This window comes from Eubalaena glacialis, chromosome X (assembly GCF_028564815.1).
Source record: "Eubalaena glacialis isolate mEubGla1 chromosome X, mEubGla1.1.hap2.+ XY, whole genome shotgun sequence".
Taxonomy (NCBI): Eukaryota; Metazoa; Chordata; class Mammalia; order Artiodactyla; family Balaenidae; genus Eubalaena; species Eubalaena glacialis.
This window is the reverse complement of record NC_083736.1, coordinates 15,552,162-15,570,339: the sequence shown is the minus strand read 5'-3', so window position 1 is coordinate 15,570,339 and position 18,178 is coordinate 15,552,162. Positions and strand designations below refer to the sequence as shown.

At 39.0% G+C, this 18,178-nt stretch overlaps 1 protein-coding gene across 1 annotated transcript in view; it reads left to right on the top strand.

Moving 5' to 3' along the window:
• The window catches only part of BEND2 (BEN domain containing 2), a 41,302-nt gene that overhangs the window by 11,393 nt on the left and 11,731 nt on the right, over window positions 1–18,178 (top strand). Inside the window, 4 exon segments of the mRNA XM_061178099.1 lie at window positions 907–1,053; window positions 2,689–2,866; window positions 12,284–12,408; window positions 17,456–17,656. Of these exon segments, the coding sequence (XP_061034082.1) occupies window positions 907–1,053; window positions 2,689–2,866; window positions 12,284–12,408; window positions 17,456–17,656 (651 nt within the window).

Below are 18,178 nucleotides of genomic sequence, written 5' to 3'. Positions count from 1 at the left end.
TTGAAGGACATTAGTTTTTTTTCCCTTAGTTTTTGGTATTAAGAGTAAAGCTGTTATCAACACCCATGTATTGGTTTTTGTATATATGTAAGTTTTAATTTCTCTGTCATGAATGCCAAGGGTGCAATTTTTGAGTCTTATGGTAATAGCATGTTTAGTTTTATAAGAAAATGCCAGTAGAGCGGCCGTACCATTTTTCTTTTTACTTTTTGGTTTTTTTAAAAACATGTTCAGGTTTTTCCTTCGCTTTATTTTTTTTTTAAGATTTATTATTTATTTATTTATTTATTTAATTTATTTTTGGCTGCATTGGGTCTTAGTTGCAGCACGCGAGATCTTTCGTTGCAGTGCGGGCTCTTCGTTGCAGTGCGTGGGCTTCTCTCTAGCTGTGGTGCGTGGGTTTTCCCCTCTTTAGTTGTGGCGCGCAGGCTCCAGGGAGCGTGGGCTCTGTAGTTTGTGGCACGCAGGCTCTCTCGTTGAGGCGCCTGAGCTCAGTAGTTGTGGCGCGCGGGCTTAGTTGCCCCGTGGCATGTGGGATCTTAGTTCCCCGACCAGGGATTGAACCTGCGTCCCCTGCATTGGAAGGTGGATTCTTTACCGCTGGACCACCAGGGAAGTCCTGAGGCTGTACCATTTTCCATTCTCACCAGCAATGGTCCAGTTTCTTCACATTCATGTTTCCGTTCTTCCCATTGCTCTTTCTTTCTTCCTGATGCTCCAGATTTCCTTCTTTCATCGTATCCTTTCTGTTTGAAGATTTTCCTTTAACCTTTCCATATGGGTAAGACTGCTAGGGACAGATTCTTTTAGTTTTCCTTTGTTTCGGAATGTTTTTTTCACCTTTTACTTGAAGGATAATTTCACTTCATGTAGAATTCACGGTTGAGAGTTCTTTTCTTACAGTAGTTGAAAAATACATACTTGTAGAAGTTCCAGGAACAGCAGAAACCAGCCTGGAAAACAGCTCTCAGACAACGTATTACCCAGCTTTACTGGGAAGTATCAGTGGCCCAGATACTGACTCTTCATCTCATTACCTCCTGTCCAATTTTGGTGAGTTTGAAATGATATATATTATGAGTAGCACTGTTTAATCTAGATCCATCCACATCCTTAATACAAGCCAGGTGCAGCTGTTTTGTTTCATTTTTTTCAGTTGCAGCTCTTTTTAAAACTTTTTGGTATAATTTAAGATTCACATGCAGTTGTAAAAAATAATACAGAGAGATCCTATTTATGTTTTACTTATTTTCCCCAATGACTACACCTTGCTAAACTATGGTACAGTATCACAACCCAGATACTGACAGTGATACAACCCACAGACGTTATTGAGGTGCCTCCAGTTTTACGTGTATGTGTGTGTGTACACTTTCATGTGTGTATTTAGCACTATGCAATTTTATCACATGAGTGAGTCCATCACAGTCAAGGTAGAGATCATTACCATCACTCAAGGATCCCTTGTTATTGCTTTTTTACAACCACACCAGCCTTCCCTTCCTCCAAGACCCATCCCTAACACCTGGCTACCATTGATCTTCTCCGTTTCTATAGTTTTGTCTCAGGTTGTTATATAAGTGAAATAACATACTGTGTAACCTTTGGGATTGGTTTTTTTCACTCAGTCTAATTCCCTAGAGACTCATCCAGTTTGTGGCATGTATCAATAGTTTATTACTATTATTGCTGAAGAGTATTCAATGCTATGGATATACAACATTTTAACTCTTCACCTGTTGAAGGGCATCTGGTTTTTTTTTTCAGTTTTTCGCTATTAGGAGTAAAGCAGCTATAAATATTCCTGTACACACTTTTATGTAAATATCAGTTTTCATTTCTTAATAGTTCCTTTCTATTAATGAAGAGTTTTCCATGGTATATATATGCAACAGTTTTTTTAAAAAAACCATTCACACATTGAAGGACATCTGTTTTTTTTTTCTAAGTTTTTTGATACTACAAGTGTTGTGAACATTGATGTACTGATTTTTGTGTAAATATAAATTTTCATTTCTCTGTCATGAATGCCAGAAGTGCAGTTGTTAGGTCTTATAGTAATAGCGTGTTTCTTTCTTTCTTTTCTTTTTTTTAAAAATTTTTATTGGAGTATAGTTGATTTACAATGTTTTGTTAGCTTCTGCTGTACAGCAAAGTGAATTGGTTATACATATACATATATCCACTCTTTTTTAGATTCTTTTCCCATATAGGTCATTACAGAGTATTGAGAAGAGTTCCCTGTGCTCTACAGTAGGTCCTTATTAGTTATCTATTATATATATAGAAGTGTGTATATGTTGAACACTTGTGCTTTTAATTCCAAACTTTCTCATCTCCTCTGGAACCATAGCATGTTAGTTTTACAAGAAACTGCCAAACAGTTTTCCAGAGAGGCTGTACCATTTACATTCCCAGCAGCAATGTGTGGGTGATCCAGTTTCTCTCCATCCATATTTCTGATCTTTCCATTGTTATTTCTTCTTTCCTGATGCTCCAAGATTCCTTCTTTCATAATATCCTTTCTTTTTTGAAGATTTTCGTTTAGCTATTTTTAAGGGCAAATCTGCTAGGGAAAATTTAAAAAATCATTTTTCCTTTGTGTCAGAATGTCTTTATTTCTCATTTGTTCCTGAAGGATAGTCTCACCCAGTATAGAATTCACAATTGAGAATTGTTTTCTTTCAGCACTTGAAAAAGTTATACTTGGAGAAACGCCGGGAAAAGCAGAAACCAGCGTGGAAAACAGCTCTCAGACAATGTATTACCCAACTTTGGTGGGAAATGACAGTGGCCCAGATGCTGCCTCTTCAACTCTCTCCATTCTACCCAATTTTGGTGAGTTTGAAATGATAACATATCTCAGGTAGCACTGTTTATTCTAGATCCATCAACATCCTTAATGTAAGCCAGTGATAGCTCTTTTTTAACTAAACTTTCAACTTTGTGGTAATTTAAGATACTCATGTGGTTTTAAGAAATTAGTACAGAGTGATCCTGTTTATACTTTACCCATTTCTCCCAACAATAACATCTTGCAAAACTGTAACAATGTCACAACCAGGATATTGACACTGATAAAATCTATAGATCTTATTGAGATTTCCCCAGTTTAATTGTATTGATTTGTGTGTATATGTGTTTAGTTCTATTTGATTTTATCACATGAGTAGGTTTGCTATCCACCATCCAGTCAAGATACGAAACATTTTCATCACGATAAGGATGCCTCATTTGCCCTTTTGTAACCACACCCACCTCAGCATGATTCCCTGGAGATTCATCTGAATTATATCAGTAGTTCCTTCTTCTTTATTGCTGAGTACTGTTCCGTGGTGTGGATGTGCCACAGTTTGTGTTTTGATTCATAGTTGAAGAACATCTGGTTTTTTTTTTCCACTTTTTGGTATTACAAGTAAAATTGCTATGACCGTTCCTGTTCAGGTTTTTGTGTAAACATAAGTTTTGATTTCTCTTAGATAAATGCCCAAGAGTGCAAATGCTTGGTTGTATGGTAATTGCATGTTTAGTTTTGTAAGAAACTGCCAAACAGTTTTCCAGAGTGGCTGTACCATTTTACTTTCCTGCCAGCAATGTATGAGTGATCCAGTTTCTCCATATCCATATTTCTGTTGCTTTCATTGTTCTTTCTTCCTTTTTCATGCTCCAAGATTTGTTCTTTCATCATTCTTTTCTGGAAGAAGATTTTCCTTTAGCCATTCTCACGAGTAACTCAGCTAGTGACAAATACTTTTAGCTTTCTTCATGTGAGAATGTCTTTATTTCCTCTTCATTGTTTTTGTTTTAATAGTTTGGATGTTCTTTTCTTATTTTCAACTTTACTGAGGGATAGTTGACAAATAAAATTGTAATATATTTAAAGTGTACAATGTGATGATTTAATGTACATATACATTGTGAAAGGATTCCTGCCATCTAGTTAATTAACAGATTCAATCCTTTCACACATTTAGCTTTTTTTTTTTTTAAACATCTTTATTGAAGTATAATTGCTTTACAATGGTGTGTTAGTTTCTGCTTTATAACAAAGTGAATCAGTTATACATATACATATGTTCCCATATCTCTTCCCTCTTGCATCTCCCTCCCTCCCACCCTCCCTATCCCACCCCTCTAGGTGGTCACAAAGCACCGAGCTGATCTCCCTGTGCTATGCGGCTGCTTCCCACTAGCTATCTATTTTACATTTGGTAGTGTATATATGTCCATGACACTCTCTCACCCTGTCACATCTCACCCCTCCCCCTCCCCATATCCTCAAGTCCATTCTCTAGTAGGTCTGTGTCTTTATTCCCGTCTTGCCACTAGGTTCTTCATGACCTTTTTTTTTTTTCCCTTAGATTCCATATATATGTGTTAGCATACTGTATTTCTTTTTCTCTTTCTGACTTACTTCACTCTGTATGACAGACTCTAACTCCATCCACCTCATTACAAATACCTCCATTTCATTTCTTTTTATGGCTGAGTAATATTCCATTGTATATATGTGCCACATCTTCTTTATCCATTCATCCGATGATGGACACCTAGGTTGCTTCCATGTCCTGGCTATTGTAAACAGAGCTGCAATGAATATTTTGGTACATGACTCTTTCTGAATTATGGTTTTCTCAGGGTATATGCCCAGTAGTGGGATTGCTGGGTCGTATGGTAGTTCTATTTTTAGTTTTTTAAGGAACCTCCATACTGTTCTCCATAGTGGCTGTATCAATTTACATTCCCACCAACAGTGCAAGAGGGTTCCCTTTTCTCCACACCCTCTCCAGCATTTATTGTTTCTAGATTTTTTGATGATGGCCATTCTGACCGGTGTGAGATGATACCTCATTGTAGTTTTGATTTGCATTTCTCTAATGGTTAGTGATGTTGAGCATTCTTTCATGTGTCTGTTGGCAATCTGTATATCTTCTTTGGAGAAATGTCTATTTAGGTCTTCTGCCCATTTTTGTATTGGGTTGTTCATTTTTTTGTTATTGAGCTGCATGAGCTGCTTGTAAATCTTGGAGATTAATCCTTTGTCAGTTGCTTCATTTGCAAATATTTTCTCCCATTCTGAGGGTTGTCTTTTGGTCTTGTTTATGGTTTCCTTTGCTGTGCAAAAGCTTTTAAGTTTCATTAGGTCCCGTTTGTTTATTTGTGTTTTTATTTCCATTTCTCTAGGAGCTGGGTCAAAAAGGATCTTGCTGTGATTTATGTCATAGAGTGTTCTGCCTATGTTTTCCTCTAAGAGTTTGATAGTGTCTGGCCTTACACTTAGGTCTTTAATCCATTTTGAGTTTATTTTTGTGTATGGTGTCAGGGAGTGTTCTAATTTCATACTTTTACATGTACCTGTCCAATTTTCCCAGCACCACTTATTGAAGAGGCTGTCTTTTCTCCACTGTATATGCTTGCCTCCTTTATCAAAGATACGGTGACCATATGTGCGTGGGCTTATCTCTGGGCTTTCTATCCTTTTCCATTGATCTATATTTCTGTTTTTGTGCCAGTACCAAACTGTCTTGATTACTGTAGCTTTGTAATATAGTCTGAAGTCAGGGAGCCTGATTCCTCCAGCTCCATTTTTCGTTCTCAAGATTGCTTTGGCTATTCGGGGTCTTTTGTGTTTCCATACAAATTGTGAAATTTTTTGTTCTAGTTCTGTGAAAAATGGCAGTGGTAGTTTGATAGGGATTGCATTGAATCTGTAGATTGCTTTGGGTAGCAGAGTCATTTTCACAATGTTGATTCTTCCAATCCAAGAACATGGTATATCTCTCCATCTATTTGTATCATCTTTAATTTCTTTCATCAGTGTCCTATAATTTTCTGCATACAGGTCTTTTGTCTCCTTAGGTAGGTTTATTCCTAGATATTTTATTCTTTTTGTTGCAGTGGTAAATGGGAGTGTTTTCTTAATTTCACTTTCAGATTTTTCATCATTAGCATATAGGAATGCAAGAGATTTCTGTGCATTAATTTTGTATCCTGCTACTTTACCAAATTCATTGATTAGCTCTAGTAGTTTTCTGGTAGCATCTTTAGGATTCTCTATGTATAGTATCATGTCATCTGCAAACAGTGACAGCTTTACTTCTTCTTTTCCGATTTGGATTCCTTTTATTTCTTTTTCTTCTCTGATTGCTGTGGCTAACACTTCCAAAACTATGTTGAATAATAGTGGTGAGAGTGGGCAACCTTGTCTTGTTCCTGATCTTAGTGGAAATGGTTTCAGTTTTTCACCATTGAGGACAATGTTGGCTGTGGGTTTGTCATATATGGCCTTTATTATGTTGAGGAAAGTTCCCTCTATGCCTACTTTCTGCAGGGCTTTTATCATAAATGGGTGTTGAATTTTGTCGAAAGCTTTCTCTGCATCTATTGAGATGATCATATGGTTTTTCTCCTTCAATTTGTTAATATGATGTATCATGTTGATTGATTTGCGTATATTGAAGAATCCTTGCATTCCTGGAATAAACCCCACTTGATCATGGTGTATAATCCTTTTAATGTGCTGTTGGATTCTGTTTGCTAGTATTTTGTTGAGGATTTTTGCATCTATGTTCATCAGTGATATTGGCCTGTAGTTTTCTTTCTTTGTGACATCTTTGTCTGGTTTTGGTATCAGGGTGATGGTGGCCTCGTAGAATGAGTTGGGGAGTGTTCCTCCCTCTGCAATATTTTGGAAGAGTTTGAGAAGGATAGGTGTTAGCTCTTCTCTAAATGTTTGATAGAATTCGCCTGTGAAGCCATCTGGTCCTGGGCTTTTGTGTGTTGGAAGATTTTTAATCACAGTTTCAATTTCAGTGCTTGTGATTGGTCTGTTCATATTTTCTATTTCTTCCTGGTTCAGTCTCGGCAGGTTGTGCATTTCTACGAATCTGTCCATTTCTTCCAGGTTGTCCATTTTATTGGCATAGAGTTGCTTGTAGTAATCTCTCATGATCGTTTGTATTTCTGCAGTGTCAGTGGTTACTTCTCCTTTTTCATTTCTAATTCTATTAATTTGAGTCTTCTCCCTTTTTCTCTTGATGAGTCTGGCTAATGGTTTATCAATTTTGTTTATCTTCTCAAAGAACCAGCTTTTAGTTTCATTGATTTTTGCTATTGTTTCCTTCATTTCTTTTTCATTTATTTCTGATGTGATCTTTATGATTTCTTTCCTTCTGCTAGCTTTGGGGTTTTTTTGTTCTTTCTCTAATTGCTTTAGGTGCAAGGTTAGGTTGTTTATTCGAGATGTTTCCTGTTTCTTGATGTAGGCTTGTATTGCTATCAACTTCCCTCTTAGAACTGCTTTTGCTGCATCCCATAGGTTTTGGATCGTCGTGTCTCCATTGTCATTTGTTTCTAGGTATTTTTTGATTTCCCCTTTGATTTCTTCAGTGATCACTTCGTTATTAAGTAGTGTATTGTGTAGCCTCCATGTGTTTGTATTTTTTACAGATCTTTTCCTGTAATTGATATCTAGTCTCATAGCCTTGTGGTCGGAAAAGATACTTGATACGATTTCAATTTTTTTATCTTTACCTAGGCTTGATTTGTGACCCAAGATATGATCTATCCTGGGGAATGTTCCATGAGCACTTGAGAAAAATGTGTATTCTGTTGTTTTTGGGTGGAATGTCCTATAAATATCAATTAAGTCCATCTTGTTTAATGTATCATTTAAAGCTTGTGTTTCCTTATTTATTTTCATTTTGGATGATCTGTCCATTGGTGAAAGTGGGGTGTTAAAGTCCCCTACTATGATTGTGTTACTGTCGATTTCCCCTTTTATGGCTGTTAGCATTTGCCTTATGTATTGAGGTGCTCCTATGTTGGGTGCATAAATATTTACAATTGTTATACCTTCCTCTTGGATCGATCCCTTGATCATTATATAGTGTCCTTCTTTGTCTCTTGTAATAGTCTTTATTTTAAAGTCTATTTTTTCTGATATGAGAATTGCGACTCCAGCTTTCTTTTGATTTCCATTTGCATGGAATATCTTTTTCCATCCCCTCACTTTCAGTCTGTATGTGTCTCTAGGTCTGAAGTGGGTCTCTTGTAGACAGCATATATATGGGTCTTGTTTTTGTATCCATTCAGCCAGTCTGTGTCTTTTGGTGGGAGCATTTAATCCATTTACATTTAAGGTAATTATCGATATGTATGTTCCTATTCCCATTTTCTTCAATGTTTTGGGTTTGTTATTGTAGGTGTTTTCCTTCTCTTGTGTTTCTTGCCTAGAGAAGTTCCTTTAGCATTTGTTGTAAAGCTGGTTTGGTGGTGCTGAACTCTCTCAGCTTTTGCTTGTCTGTAAAGGTTTTAATTTCTCCATCAAATCTGAATGAGACCCTTGCTGGGTAGAGTAACCTTGGTTGTAGGTTTTTCTCCTTCATCACTTTAAGTATATCCTGCCACTCCCTTCTGGCTTGCAGAGTTTCTGCTGAAAGATCAGCTGTTAACCTTATGGGGATTCCCTTGTGTGTTATTTGTTGTTTTTCCCTTGCTGCTTTTAATATGTTTTCTTTATGTTTAATTTTTGATAGTTTGATTAATATGTGTCTTGGTGTGTTTCTCCTTGGATTTATCCTGTATGGGACTCTCTGTGCTTCCAGGACTTGATTAACTATTTCCTTTCCCATATTAGGGAAGTTTTCAACTATAATCTCTTCAAATATTTTCTCAGTCCCTTTCTTTTTCTCTTCTTCTTCTGGGACCCCTATAATTCGAATGTTGGTGCGTTTAATGTTGTCCCAGAGGTCTCTGAGACTGTCCTCAGTTCTTTTCATTCTTTTTTCTTTATTCTGCTCTGCAGTAGTTATTTCCACCATTTTATCTTCCAGGTCACTTATCCGTTCTTCTGCCTCAGTTATTCTGCTATTGATCCCATCTAGAGTATTTTTAATTTCATTTATTGTGCTTTTCATCGTTGCTTGGTTCCTCTTTAGTTCTTCTACGTCCTTGTTAAATGTTTCTTGCATTTTGTCTATTCTATTTCCAAGATTTTGGATCATCCTTACTATCATTATTCTGAATTCTTTTTCAGGTAGACTACCTATTTCCTCTTCATTTGTTAGGTCTGGTGTGTTTTGACCCTGCTCCTTCATCTGCTGTGTGTTTTTCTGTCTTCTCATTTTGCTTATCTTACTGTGTTTGGGGTCTCCTTTTCACAGGCTGCAGGTTCGTAGTTCCCGTTGTTTTTGGTATCTGTCCCCAGTGGCTAAGGTTGGTTCAGTGGGTTGTGTAGGTTTCCTGGTGGAGGGAACTGTGTTCTGGTGGATGAGGCTGGATCTTGTCTTTCTGGTGGGCACGTCCACGTCTGGTGGTGTGTTTTGGGGTGTCTGTGGCCTTATTATGCTTTTAGGCAGCCTCTCTGTTAATGGATGGGGCTGTGTTCCTGTCTTGCTAGTTGTTTGGCATAGGGTGTCCAGCACTGTAGCTTTCTGGTCGTTGAGTGAAGCTGGGTCTTGATGTTGAGATGGGGATCTCTGAGAGATTTTCGCCGTTTGGTATTACGTGGAGCTGGGAGGTCTCTTGTGGACCAGTGTCCTGAAGTTGGCTCTCCCACCTCAGAGGCTCAGCCCTGAGGCCTGGCTGGAGCACCAAGAGCCTTTCATCCACACGGCTCAGAATAAAAGGGAGAAAAAATGGAAAGAAAGAAAGAAAGAGGATAAAATAAAATAAAATAAAGCTATTATAATAAAAAATAAGAAAAAATTATTAAGAATAAATTTATTAAGAAAAAAATTTTTTTAATTTTTAAAAATAGATTTATTAATTTTTTATAATAAAAAATAAGAAAAAATTATTAAGAAAAAAATTTATTAAGAAAAAAATTTTTAATTTTTTAAAATAAAAAATATGAAAAAACTTATTAAAAAATTTTTTAAAATTTTTTAAAAATAGAAAATAAGGAAAAAATTATTAAGAAAACATTTATTAGGGAAAAAAAATTTTTTTAAGTAAAAAAAAAAAAAACGGACGGACCTAACCCTAGGACTAACGGTGAGAGCAAAGCTATACAGACAAAATCTCACCCAGAAGCATACACATATACACTCACAAAAAAAGGAAAAGGGGAAAAGTTAATATATCCTGCTCCCAAAGTCCACCTCCTAAATTTGGGATGATTCGTTGTCTATTCAGGTATTCAACAGGTGCAGGCACATCAAGTTGTTTGTGGAGCTTTAATCCGCTTCTTCTGAGGCTGCTGGGAGAGATTTCCCTTTCTCTTCTTTGTTCGTACAGCTCCCGGGGTTCAGCTTTGGATTTGGACCCGCCTCTGCATGTAGGTCGCCTGAGGGCGTCTGTTCCCCGCCCAGACAGAACGGGGTTAAAGGAGCAGCTGCTTCGGGGGCTCTGGCTCAGTCAGGCCGGGGGGAGGGAGCGGTACGGAGGAGGCGGGGCGAGCCTGCGGCGGCAGAAGCCGGCGTGACGTTGCAGCAGCGTGAGACGCGCGGTGCGTTCTCCCAGGGAAGTTGTCCCCGGATCACGGGAGCCTGGCCGTGGCGGGCTGCACTGGCTCTCGGGAGGGGCGGTGTGGAGAGTGACCTGTGCTCGCCCACAGGCTTTTTGGTGGCGGCAGCAGCAGCCTTAGCGTCTCATGCCCGTCTCTGGGGTCCGCGCTGATAACCGCGGCTCGCGCCCGTCTCTGGGGTCCGCGCTGATAGCCGCGGCTTGTGCCCGTCTCTGGAGTTCGTTTAGGCGGCGCTCTGAATCCCCTCTCCTTGCGCGCAGCGAAACAAAGAGGCAAGAAAAAGTCTCTTGCCTCTTCGGCAGCTGCAGACTTTTTCCCGGACTCCCTCCCGGCTAGCACCGAAGCCCGAGCCTCAGCTCCCAGCCCCCGCCCGCCCCGGCGGCTGAGCAGACAAGCCTCTCGGGCTGGTGAGTGCTGGTTGGCACCGCTCCTCTGTGCGGGAATCTCTCCGCTTTGCCCTCCGCACCACTGTGGCTGCGCTCTCCTCCGTGGCTCTGAAGCTTCCCCCCTCTGCCACCCGCAGTCTCTGCCCACGAAGGGGCTTCCTAGTGTGTGGAAACCTTTCCTCCTTCACAGCTCCCTCCCACTGGTGCAGGTCCCATCCCTATTCTTTTGTCTCTGTTATTTCTTTTTTCTTTTGCCCTACCCAAGTACGTGGGGATTTTCTTGCCTTTTGGGAGGTCTAACGTCTTCTGCCAGCGTTCAGTGGGTGTTCTGTAGGAGCAGTTCCACGTGTAGATGTATTTCTCATGTATCTGTGGGAAGGAAGGTGATCTCCGCGTCTTACTCTTCCGCCATCTTGCCCCTCCCCCCCACATTTAGCTTTGTATTTTTTTTGTGGTGAGAACACTTAAGTTCTACTCTATACGCAAATTATACAGTGTAGTATTATCAACTATAGTCACATGTTATACATTAGATCCTCAGACCTTATTCAACTTACAACTGAAAGTTTGCACCCTTTTCCCAGCCTCTTGCTATTTCCCCCACCTCCTAGTCCCTGGCAGCCACCATTCCACTGTTTCTGAGTTTGACATTTTTTTAAAGATTCCACATATAAGTGACACCATGCAGTATTTGCCTTTTTCTATCTGGCTTATTTCACTTAGCAGAATGCCCTCCAGATTCATCCATGTTTTTGCAAATCGGCTTCATTCTTTTTATTTTTTAAAAATTATTTATTTATTTTAATATTAATTGGTCCAATTCTTCTAAGTTATCAAATTTATGAGGGTAAAGTGGATTGTAGTATTCCCTATTATACTTTTTTTAAAAAAAAAAAATTTATTTATTTACTTTTGCCTGCGCGCGGGCTTTCTCTACTTGCGGTGCGCGGGCTTCTCCTTGTGGTGGCCTTTCTTGTTGCGGAGCATGGGCTCTAGGTGCCTGGGCTTCAGTAGTTGTGGCACGAGGGCTCAGTAGTTGTGTCTCGCGGGCTCTAGAGTGCAGGCTCAGTAGTTGTGGCGCACGGGCTTAGTTGCTCCGTGGCATGTGGCATCTTCCCAGAGCAGGGCTCGTACCCGTGTCCCCTGCATTGGCAGGCGGATTCCTAATCAGTGCGCCACCAGGGAAGTCCCCAAACTGCTGCATTCTTGAAGGATTGTTTTGCCCGATATAGAATTCATGGTTCAGGGACTTCTGTGGCGGTCCTGTGGTTAAGACTCCGTGCTAACGCTGCAGGGGGCACGGGTCCGATCCCTGCTCTGGGTACTAAGATCCTGCATGCCGTGTGGTGCGGCCAAAAAGAGTAAGGCAAAATAGAATTCATGGTTGAGAATTCTTATCTTTTAGTAGTTGAAAGTGTTTTATTTTTAGAAATGTTGTTAAAAGCTCAAACTACCTAGAAAAGAGCCCTGAGACAACAAATTATCCACTTTTATTGGAAAACAACAGTAGCCAAGATATTTCCTCATTATGTCACTGAATTCCTCCCAGTTTTGGTGAGTTTGAAATGATACTTTGACATATAGCATATTTAATCTAGAGTCATCGCTCTCCTTAGTGTAAGATAGTGGTAGCTCTTCCTAATTAAAGTTTTTATTTTCAGAAAAATTTAGCTGCACATGCAGTTATAATAAATAGTACAGAAGGATCCTGTGTTCTCTTTGCCCACTTTTCCCCAATGGTATTTACAACTGTAAAGTGGTATCAACTTGCAGAATGATAGAAAATTATCACAACCAAGATAGTGACATGATACCATCCACAGGTATTTTTGAGCTGTCCCCAGTTTCACTTGCATTAATATGTGTGTGTATTTAGTTCTGTACAGTTTTATCATATGTGCAGGTTCACGTACCTTCTACCACAGGCAAGCCCTGAAACAGTCCCATCACCACCACGATCTCTCATGTTGCTCTTTTATAACCACACCCGTCCCCTTCCAATTGACATTTGCCCGCTACTCCTACCCTCTGCCCTGTTGCATGATAACTATGAATCTCTTCTCCAGATCTATTATTTGTCCCTTCAGCGTTGTTATATACATGGAATCATGTGGTGTTTGAGATTGGCTTCCTCCCTCAGTGTAATTCCCTGGAGATTCATTCACACTGTTGTATCAGTGGTTCCTTCTTTTTTATTGCTGAGTAGTATTTCATGGTGTGGATGTACCAGGGTTTATTTTTCTGTTCATCTGTTGAAAACCTCTGCGTTTCCTGTTTTTGACTGTTAGGGGTAAAGGTGATATGAATATTCATTCATAGTTTCAAATTTTGCTTCATTTCACTCTTTCACACAAGTTTTCACTTCTCTGGATGAATGCCCAAGACTGCAATTTCTGGGTCCTATGGTAACTGCATCCTTAGTTTTATAAGAAATGGTCAAACTGCTTTCCAGTGTAGCTGTACCATTTTCCCTTCCAGCCAGCAATGTATGAGTGATCTAGTTTCTCCGCATCCATATTTCTGTTCTTTCCATTGTTCTTTCTCCTTCTTAATGCTCCAGAATTCTATTATAGATTTTCTGCTAGAAGGTCTTCTTGTAGCTATTTTTTAAGTATAAGTCAGTTAGTGAGAAATACTTTTGGTTTTCCTTTGTCTGTCAGTATCTATTTTTGCTTCATTACGGGAGGATAGTTTCATCAGCTATAGGTATGAGGGTGGGAGTCTTTTCTCACAGCATTTGAAAAACGTTTTCCTTACAGAAATATTGGCAGAAGCAGAAAGCAGCCTGGAAGATAACACTCAGATGAATTACCCAGCTTTCTTGGAAGATGACAGTGGTAAGATACTTCATATTTCTTCATCCCTCCCAATTTTGGTGAGTTTGTAACGATACATATTACAAGTAGCACGATTTAAACTAGGTTTATTAACACCCTTAATATGAGCTAGTGGTAGCTTTTCCTAATTAAAAATTAAAAGGTTTACTTTAAGAAAATTTTAGCTGGGCATGCAGTTGTAAAAAATAATGCAGAGAGATCGTGTGTATACTTTACCCGGTTTCCCCCAAAGATAACACCTTGCAAAACTATAGTACAATATCACAACCAGGATATAGACATTGATAAAATCCGCAGATTTTTATTGAGATGTGTTCAGTTTTATTTGTATTTGTGTGTGTTTATGTTTGTGTGTGTGTGTGTGTGTATGTGTATTCAGTTTTATATAATTTCATGACATCCTCCATCACAGTGAAGATTCAGAACATTTCCATCACCACAAGGATTCTCCCTTTTGCCCTTTAAAACCACACCCACCTTTGTCCTCTCATGCTCCTACCCCTACCATGCCTGTCCCTGCCCTCAGCAACTACTAATCTGTTTTCCTTCTTTATAATTTTGTCATTTCAAGAGTTTTACATAGACTCACATAGTATGTAACCTTTTGGGATTGCCTTTTTTCACTCACCGTAATTCCCTGGAGACTCATCTCGGTTGCTGTGTATATCAGTCCTTTTCTATTTTTGAGTACTACTCCACGGTATGGGTGTACCATGGCTTGTCTGTCTGTTCACCAGTTGAAGGATGTCTGGGTTGTTTCCCGTTTTTGGCTATTTGGAGTAAAGCTACTATGAACGCTCATGGATAGGTTTCTGTATGAACATCAGTTTTCATTTCTCTGGGCTAACACCCAAGAGCACAGTAGCTGGGTCCTATGGTAATAGTAAGTTGAGTTTTGTAAAATACTGGCAAACTGTTTTCCAGTGTAGCTGTACCATTTTACATTCCCACCAGCAATGTATGAATGATGTAGTTTCTTTGCATGTGTATTTCTGCTCTTTCTTTTTATTATTCTTATGATTAAAAAAATTCTTTTGGCTGCACCACGCAGCATGTAGGATGTTAGTTCCCTGACCAGGGATGAAATCCATGCCCCCTGCAGTGGAAGCGCTGAGTCTTAACCACTGGACCGCCAGGGAAGTCCCTCTGGATTTTGTTCTTTCTTCCTTCCTCATGCTCCAAGCTTCCTTCCTTCATTATATCCTTTTGGTCAGATGAGTTTCCTTTAGCCAGTTTTTAAGGGTTAAGTCAGTCAGTAACAGTTTTTTTTTAGTTTTCCTTTGTCTGCGGATGTCTTTATTTTTCCTTCATTCCTGAAGGATAGTTTTGCCTGAAATAAAAATTACTGTTGAGATTTCTTGTCTTTCAGCACTTGAAAATGTTTTATTTATCAAAATGTTGTTCAAACAGAATCCGGCACACAAATGGGTTGTGAGGCAATGAATTATCCAACGGTACAGGAAAATGAGAGGGACGAAGATACTGATGCAGAAAATTCCTTCCTCACTCCTGGTTTTGGTGAGTTTGAGATGATCCCTATTATGATACACTCTAACCTAGATCCATCAGCATTCTTAATATTAATTCTTAGTGACTGCTTTTTCAACATTAAACTTTTCATTTTGAGATATTTCAGAATCACATGTAGTTGCAAGAAAAAATACAGAGATCCTGTGTACCCTTTACCCAATACCTCCCAACAGTAGTATTCTGCAAAAATATAGTAAAATATCACAACTAGGATTTTGACATTGATATGATCCACAGATCTATTCAGATGTCCCCAGCTTTACTTGTATTCATTTGTGTGTGTGTCTGTGTGTGTGTGTATGTAGTTCTCTGCACTTTTATGACGTGTTTAGGTTCAGGTATTCACCACTACAGTCATGATACAGAACTGTTCTGTCACTTCCAGGAACCCTCTTTTGGCTTTTTATAACCACACCCACCTCCTTCTTGTCATTCCTTCCCTGCCTTCATCTCTAAGCCATCCAAATACGCATGTGTGTGTATGTGTGTTCAGTTTTATATAATTTCATGACATCCTCCATCACATTCAAGATTCAGAACTGAGAAGCCCCAGTGCAACTTTATTTACAAGAATTGGTGGTGGGATTGGGCTGTGGAGTCTGGTTTGCTGATCACATCCTAGAGGAGACCCTTTTCCTTTAAATAATTTTAATACCGAAACTAGAAGAAACTTTAAAAATTTTGCTCTTTGTGTAAAATGGGCACTGTGGTATGCTGTTGTTAGAAGTATAATTTGGTGAAAACTTTCTGGAGGGTAATTTGTTTAAAAATCCATAAAATATTTATTCTAGTTGACTCAGTAATCCCACTTCTATCCAAAGGTATAATAAAAAAGATTTGTATTAAAATTATGGTACAAAAATTGTTTTATATAGACTCATGAAAAATTGGAAACAGCCAAATAAGCAACCATAGGGAATTAGTTAAATGACTCCTGGTATACCATGGTATGTGAGGCAGTAAGCATAATGCTTAAAAGCATCGGCTACTGAGTCAGACTGCCTGTGTTTAAATCCTGGTTCTATGTTTTACTAACCATGTGACCTTCAGCCACTTGTCTGACCTAAATATTAGTTTCTTCCTCTGTGAAGTGGTAAAAGTTATAGTACCTAGTTTATAGAATTGTGAGGATCAAATGGGATAATTCATTTAAAGCTCTTAACACAATGCCCAGAACATAAGTGCAACATAAATGTCACCTGTCAGGAAAGTCATGATGATAGGGATGCAGATTTGGAAAAAAAAAAAGAAAATGGAGAAATGTGCAAAATATAATGATAACTGAAAAAGCAGGATTCAAACTATATATAAGGTTTGGTTTCAATTTTGTGTTTTATAAAAAGATATAGAAAAAAGAATAGAAAACATTAGAAGAAGATTAATGGTTCAAGGCACTTGGCATATAAACAGATAGACTTAGCTTTTAAAACTGGCTGTATAACTAGCAGTGTGATCTTGTTCAAATAAGTTACCTTCTCTGGGCCTCAGTTTCCTCATCTGATAAGTGAGAATAAGTTGTTAGGATAATGAAACTGAGCTTATAGATGTAAAATATTTAGCACAGTGCTTGACATATAGTAGATACTCTATAAATGCTAAATATTGAAAAATTTTAAAAATTATATACACCCATATTTTCTAAATTGTCTTCAGGGAACATATACTCACTCAGTAATATAGCTCTGAATGTACTTATATATATATATATATATATTTTTTTAATATTTATTTATTTATTTGGTTGTGCCGGGTCTTAGTTGAGGTAGGCAGGCTCCTTAGTTGCTGCTCGTGGGCTCCTTAGTTGTGGCATGTGAACTCTTAGTTGTGGCATGCATGTGGGATATATTCCCTGACCAGGGATCGAACCCAGGCCCCCTGCACTGCGACACAGGGAAGTCCCCCCTGAGTGTACTTTTAGAATGTAAAAGGGAGCAATGGGGTCTCAGAGCAACATGGTTACGTATTCACTTGTGGCCTCAGAATTAAATTTATTCAAGACAATGAACCGATTAGTTCAAGTACAGCAAATTCAAGACTAGCAAAGATGAAAAAATGCTAACAGTTGTGCAGATGGCATCAAAGAGACTCATTTAAGGAAAAGAAGAGATAAGTATAGAAAAAAATTCACCCAAGTAGAAATTTGTGAATTAGAAATCAATTAATTTTCTTGGGCACTTTCATGGTAGCCTTGCATGAAAAAGCAAGGATTTTAATTTTTCTCTGTATTTTTAAAGGATATCTTGGTGATCCAAGAAGAAATGTCAGAATGCTTGATATTCATTTGATGACTGCACAGAAGGAGGCCACACTTAAGCACGCAGCCTGCTACTTGGTTCGTATTTTGTTCTCCAAGGAAATCATGATTTCCAGCTCTGTAGCTGTCAATTCCCAAGGCCGCCAACCCCTGGATCCAAACAAAATGGCTGCAATAAGAGGTATGTAGGGACTTCCCTGGTGGTCCAGTGGTTAAGACTCTGCACTTCCACTGCAAGGGATTCCCGGTTGGGGACCTAAGATCCCACATGCCGCATGGCGTGGCCAAAAAAAAAAAGTATATAAAGTCATTATGGAATCTTTTCATTTGGTTATCTGATGAGTGTCATTGGTAGGTGAAGAAATAATGATGGGGGCTTCCATGTTGGCGTAGTGGTTGAGAATCCTCCTGCCAATGCAGGGGACATGGGTTCGATCCCTGGTCCGGGAAGATCCCACATGCCGCAACTACTGAAGCCTGCGCACCTAGAGCCCGTGCTCCACAACGAGAGAAGCCACCACAATGAGAAGCCTGCGCACTGCAATGAAGAGTAGCCCCCGGTCACCGCAACTGGAGAAAGCCCGTGCGCAGCAACGAAGACCTAACACAGCCAAAAATAAATAAATAAAATAAATAAATTTTTAAAAAAAAGGAAATAATGATGAAGTCTGTGTGAATCTTAGAACTGTTCATTTCTTCACCT